Source organism: Quercus lobata, chromosome 2 (genome assembly GCF_001633185.2).
Source record: "Quercus lobata isolate SW786 chromosome 2, ValleyOak3.0 Primary Assembly, whole genome shotgun sequence".
In the NCBI taxonomy this organism is placed as follows: Eukaryota; Viridiplantae; Streptophyta; class Magnoliopsida; order Fagales; family Fagaceae; genus Quercus; species Quercus lobata.
In genome coordinates this window covers 11,528,328-11,534,458 of record NC_044905.1, presented here as the reverse complement: position 1 = coordinate 11,534,458, position 6,131 = coordinate 11,528,328, and the positions used below count along the sequence as shown (strand labels likewise).

General features: G+C 38.3%; 2 protein-coding genes across 2 annotated transcripts; one reads left to right on the top strand and one right to left on the bottom strand.

The window, feature by feature from the left end:
• Positions 1 to 3,368: 3,368 nt before the first annotated feature.
• LOC115959338 lies at positions 3,369 to 3,965 on the bottom strand. The gene has a single exon (XM_031077691.1). The coding sequence runs from the start codon at positions 3,963 to 3,965 to the stop codon at positions 3,369 to 3,371; it is 597 nt and encodes a 198-aa protein (XP_030933551.1).
• Positions 3,966 to 4,409: 444 nt separating this feature from the next.
• Positions 4,410 to 5,355, top strand: LOC115978350 (gibberellin-regulated protein 1-like). Its single transcript, XM_031100370.1, has 3 exons — positions 4,410 to 4,764; positions 4,857 to 4,914; positions 5,050 to 5,355. Exons 1-3 carry the CDS (start codon positions 4,582 to 4,584, stop codon positions 5,229 to 5,231), a joined length of 423 nt encoding a protein of 140 aa, XP_030956230.1. The 5' UTR covers positions 4,410 to 4,581; the 3' UTR covers positions 5,232 to 5,355.
• Positions 5,356 to 6,131: the final 776 nt, after the last annotated feature.

Here is a 6,131-nt window from a genome sequence, read left to right as displayed (position 1 = left end):
CAAAACCTCAGATCAACCAAGACCAATGGGGGTTAGCCAAGGAGGGTGAAATGGTTAAGTAAGAAAACTAGTGGAGAAGATGAGAAATGAAAGAACTATTGTATAAAAAGCTTATTCCTTCCCCCTTCTTTATGCTGAGTGGGGATATTTATTAAGCTTAAGATGAGATTTTTGGCAGGAAACCTGGCAGTAGACCTACCAGCTAGTCTGAGGTTGGCCTATTTGTAGACCTACCAAGTGCCAACTAGTTGTCCCCTTAAGTTGGTTTAAGGGATGCAGGTTAAGATAGTAGCTCCAAGATGTAGAAAGATAGAACAAGTTATTGAGACCAGTACTTGAGATTTAGTCATTGAGAGCAATAGTTGAGATGGATACTTAAGATCAACCATAGTCTTTAGACAGTTAAGCGTCCACACTTGGCATGCACTAAACATGTAAAAAATATTACATGTATATACTATTTTAGCAAAAACACAGTCTCTATATTTTGGGGTCATAGTTAATTTAGTTCCTACATTTTGGTAGTAATTAATTTGGTTCTTGTTATTTTTAACTTACAGTTAATTGGCTCCCTACTGTTAACTCGTTAAGGAAATATGTATACATGGCAAACAGAGTGCATAGTAGGCACACTTGAATCTTACATGGCCAATAAAATAATTTTTTTTTAAAAAAATTGAATTAACATTAAAAATAGATTATCCTATATGCATCAAAATCAAAACTCATGTCTTCTCTGTTCAATGAGTTCTCACCAACAAACCCAAAATTTTTTCATACAAATTAGATCTGTCGCAATTAAAACTAACCTAGCTACCCATATGGCAAACCTAGTCCAGTTGCAACCTAGACCTGGTCTTCATGCTATCAAAGCATTTGTGGGTTTGGATCTAATTGTGGTGGTGTGGTGCTTACTCCGTCGCGAGATTTGCACATATGAGAGAAACCAAAAAAATAGGAGAAAAGGAAAAAAAAAATGAAGTGAGGGATTTTTGTGGTTTGGGTTGAAGATTGAAGGTTAGAAAAGATTAGATTTATGTTGATTTGTGCAATTTGATTTTGGGGAATTGATAAGCAAGTCTCTCTCTTGGCCAAGTCTCAAGCTGGTTAGGAAAAGAAGAACAAATGCCCAGATTTGGGTTTTCATTTCCCTTTCACTTGTTCCAAATATTGCACAAAGCCGTTGAAATTTAGGTGCACGTTGATGTTGTGATTTTTCCAAATATTCTCAAAATGAAAATCAAGATAATGTTTAGGGAATTTGGGTTTGTTGATGGCCATTTTGGAAGCCCAAGTGGCAGGAATAATGGATCACAGGCCCATGAGATGAACAAATGGGCCTTGAGGAAGTAAATGGGCTTAAAGGAGCCCGGAAAGAGAAAAAAAGCAGACCATGGGCAATATATGATGTGGAAAAGTGAAAATGGGTCACGGCAGACCCAAAGTAATAAAAGTAAAGAAAGTAAGAGGTTGATGGCAAGCCCATGAACCCCAAGGATGAGGGATAATGTAATTGAGCCAGGGAAGCCCAAAGAATTTAGTAAAAGCCCATGAAAATGCAAAGTTAAGAAAAGGACCAAGGAGGCCCAAGTAAAGTAAACGGGCCCGGGACGCCCAAGGGAAAACAAATGGGACACAAGAGTCTGCCAGTGATATAACAAAAGAACCAGTGACCGTGCTGGGCCATTAGGAGAAGAATAAACGACAAGCCCAAAGAGGCCTAGCTAGATTAAGGCAAAATAATTTCGCAATAGGAATGATAGAGTGGTATGGCAGGAGATGTTAGCAGGAAAAAGGGTAGGCTAAAGAAAAGCAAAGCCCATCGTCAAGTAAGGCCGAGCCCCGAATAGGGCAAGCCATAAAGGAAAGGGAAACCAGAAAATAGTCAAAAACAGACGGCAGACTATGCAGGCCAACCACGACAAACGCATGAGTAGCAGGTAGATTTTGAACATACATGGAAGAGAGGCATGCACAAGGCCCAGACCTCGACCTCACCAGCCTGTACCCAACCAATACAGGACACGGTAAGGTCATAGGTCAGAGGTAAGAGGGCATGGTTTGGTGGTGGGGAGAGGCGAAAACCTATTTTGAGGTTCCTACTAAGGCTCTTTTAGGGGAAGTATTCTGCTAGGATGACATACCACCCAAAGGAGCAAAACTGAGCTGAAACCACTAGGTGCATACCATGAAAGATAGGGAGAAAGAAGGCAACCACACCATAGCAAAAAAGAGTGCCACAGCAGACAAAAAAACAAAATAGTTTTCTTTTGTCTGGCGATGGGGAGTGGCACACAAACGAACCAGTGGTAATCGACAGGTACACCCATACCAGACAAAGGTGGTTAAGAGCTAAAATAATAAAATCCGGTCACGGCAGACACTATAAAGAGGCCCTTACTATGTATAGGGAAAAAGGGGATGGCAAGTACTACGGTATTAGAAATTTGAAAACTAAGAAATAGAAAACAAGTATTAAGAAAAACAAGTAGAAAGAAAAAAGATAAGAAAGGGGAATATTAGAAGATAAGGAAAGAAAAAGATAGAGAGTTAGAACGGCAGGCATGCACCAATAGGTTGATTCCCTCTCTCCCTCTCAAAATCTTACTCTCTGCTAGAAACAAAGGGCGTTCTTGTGTACCAACCATTCAGGTCCGCTCCCCTAAAAGTGATTAATTTCCACGATAGGATCTCCCTAAGAGATTATTTACTTTGAGAAAAGGAGTTCTCCCCTCTCTGGTTTTGGTCCTGCGGATCAGTTTTAATCTGATTTATTTCCTCTCTCAATCAACTCATATAATCTGCCTGCCGCAACCCTCTGAAACAGTTATGTCCGCCGTAAGTGTGCTCTTGGTAGACGAGGCATAGTTTGCGCACAAGCCGGACCAAATTGAGTTGCAGTTGGACCGGTCTCAACTCCCATACTCAGAATACTTGGGCCCAGTACCGCAAGGAGGCAACCCAGTCCACTTTAACCAAAAAAAGCCCACTACAAGGTTGTCATATCTAGACATGGGTTATTGAAAATCTGGGTTTTGGTTGTACATTGTTTGAAATATGTACATTAGTTGAATTACATGTTTAAAGATATTTTTGGTTGAATTGATGTAGTTGATTGTTTTTTTAAATAATCTGTACATAAATTTTGTATTAAGATAACGAATTTTGATTAAAGAGTTCAATTGTTCAAGATTACAAATTGTGTTTTTCCTATTTATTTTTTGTGTTCATGAAGATTAAATTAATTTTTGTTTATGAAGTATTTTTATTATTATTTATAATTTCCAATTTTTTTTATAATACACAAATGGTATAATTTCAATAGGGATTTTAATTTTTTTTTTTTTTGAAAAGGAAACCAGCTTCATTTAAACAACAAGAGAAAAATAATCCACATACAAAGCTTTTAGAGCTGGCAAAGGGGAATCCTCCAGCCAAATACAATCCTCAGAAGTATGTCTAGCAAAGCGAGCAAGAGAATGGGCAACCCCATTAGCAGAACGTCTAATACATTGAAATGCCACAAGTCTCAACCTATCAGCCAAACAACGAACATCGTCATAAATGTTCCCCAACCGAGACCAATCCGACTGGGCAGAAACAATAGACCGCATCACATTTGAATTGTCACCCTCCACAACTAAGTCAGCAAACCCAGCATCAATTGCAAACTCCAGAGCTCGACGACAAGCCAAAATCTCTGCCTCTTCACTATCCGAAACTGCAAGACCCCTCGACGACATCGCAGCCATAACCTGACCACCTCCATTTCGAATAACCATACCAACACTAGAGGCAAAAATATCATTGAAAACTGCAGCATCAAAATTTAGTTTGTACATCGATCCTATAGGTGGCTGCCACTGTTGTGATGGGCCAGTAGTCACAGGAAACACAGGTAATTCCAGGTGAGTCCAAGCCTCCAAGTACTCCACAAGGAGATTGCGAGCACGCCCAATCAACATACCCAGATCCTGTAGGATACCCCATGCACAACACGATTACGACGATGCCAAAGAAGCCAGCAAAGCACCAGAAAAAACTCAAGCACGTCCAACGGCAGTTTATGCAATAGATCCTCAATCAATTGAAACACAGAGGCTTGGATAGTCAGCCCTTTCTACAACAAACGGTGAGAGCAATCAGCCCACACATCCTGAGCTGCAGCACACTCCCACAATGCATGAAAAATTGTTTCTGGGGCTTGATTGTAGATGGGACACAAGTCATTCACAATAATCCACCGCTTCCAACTTATGAATAGGGATTTTAAAATATTAGAGTATATTTTCTTCTCAAAAAAAATATATTAGATTAGATTCGATAATAAATATGACTACAAATGAGAAAAGGTTAACTATTAGATTTCCGTTACTTGCATTATTTTTTTAATTGCTGAAAACCACAATGACAATGACTGGTTGCGAGCCCTCCAAGAATTCTTTCTCGTACACAGCAAAACATGAAAATGTTCCTCTCATTTCACCTGCTCTCTCTTTCTTTCATTGGTAAGAGCGCACCGACTTTCTTTATTACCCCAGTTTCTAACATGCTTTCCCTATAAATACAACCCTCATTTTCATGCACCTTCATACTAATCAGTTTACTACCCATCTTTTAAGTTTTAGAATATTCGTTTTTTTTTCAAAAGCAAGCCTTAGTAACAATCTTCCAAGTCTTCAAGGCATGGCCATCTCTAAAACACTAATTGCTCCAATTCTCATTTCTCTTCTCCTTCTTCACCTAGCTGAATCTTATCAAAAGGTAAAAATTTTCATTTCCGGTTCCTTAATTTACCACTGTTCATCAGGCGTTCTTACTAATTCAAGGAATTTCTTGCATAACATGTTTTTTAGGTGATCACAACCATGGTCGAGAGCCCAAGCCCAAGTCCTTCCCCACCACAAAAGATAGGTACGGAATATCCACTCAGTCACACACACAGATATATATATACTCAGCAGTCAGCACCCATTACTATAAATAATTGAAATAAACAAGTAGTACATAATTAATTGATTAAACATTTTCATTACTCTTTGGTCACAGATTGTGATGATGCTTGTGATGCGAGGTGCCAATTGTCTTCGAGGCCAAACCTATGCAAGAGGGCATGTGGAACTTGTTGTGCTCGTTGTGATTGTGTTCCTCCAGGCACTTCTGGAAACTATGATGTGTGTCCCTGCTATGCCAATATGACTACACATGGTGGCAGACACAAATGCCCTTAAAGTTATAAACTTCTTTGCTTAATGTTACTGTGCTGCTTCTCTCATATCTTGGATGATATATATAAGCATCAAATGTCTTACAAATTAAGAGAATAGAATAAAAAGTACCATGCGGTTATTATTATTTGTGATTACCAAAGATACTTGTTGCTTAAGCTTAAAATTAAAAAAGAGTAATAAATAAATTGTATAGTTGTAATTGTGAAAGTTTAATGTATTATAAGAATTATTCCTCGATGTGGGACTCATTAATGGGTTTCACAAGAATAATCCACAATTCCACATCCATATAACAAACATGATACTTCCCAAGCATTTGGCACCTCTTTCTTATTAATTTATGGCTTTTGTTAAGCTTTTTTTAATTTGGGGTGGGGGGGATTTAATTTTACTGGAATTATGGGTGAGACATTTCGATGAGTTTCCAGATTCATTAATTGAGTTTTACAGAAAATTACTTTTTTTTTTTTTTAAAGATTAGGGTGCTAGACAAGCCTAAAGCAACACATGCTTCATTCGATTTGTATGCTGTCTATTCAAGTCACTTGGATAGAAAATAATTTGTTGCTTCAAGGAAACTTTGTGGCTTTCGAATTCCGAGGAACTTTGGCTGCTTCAAGGAAACTTTTTTATTAGGGAAAAAAAAAAAAAAAAAAAAAAACTTTATATTAGTGGGAGAGGAACTGAATATCGTGATAATCCACAAGGGTCTGGCCTAGTTTTAGTAGCATTGAAATCCGAATTGGGAGAGACCAATCTAGACTATAATTGGGCCCATTTGATAGCCAGCCCAATAGACATTTTTCTTTTAGTCCATATTATGACAGAAATATGGATTCAGCTACGCTCTCTTACAGACAATGAGAAGCCTAAAGAGCAAGAACCAATAAAAAAATATAA

What these genes read in the sequence shown, in the direction of transcription:
- LOC115959338 (XM_031077691.1), bottom strand. Translation starts at nt 3,965, where the DNA reads ATGTTGATTGGGCGTGCTCGCAATCTCCTTGTGGAGTACTTGGAGGCT.
- LOC115978350 (XM_031100370.1), top strand. Translation starts at nt 4,582, where the DNA reads ATGCACCTTCATACTAATCAGTTTACTACCCATCTTTTAAGTTTTAGA. An exon ending in TAGCTGAATCTTATCAAAAG is followed by an intron (nt 4,765 to 4,856) that starts GTAAAAATTTTC and finishes CATGTTTTTTAG; the next exon opens with GTGATCACAACCATGGTCGA. An exon ending in TTCCCCACCACAAAAGATAG is followed by an intron (nt 4,915 to 5,049) that starts GTACGGAATATC and finishes CTTTGGTCACAG; the next exon opens with ATTGTGATGATGCTTGTGAT.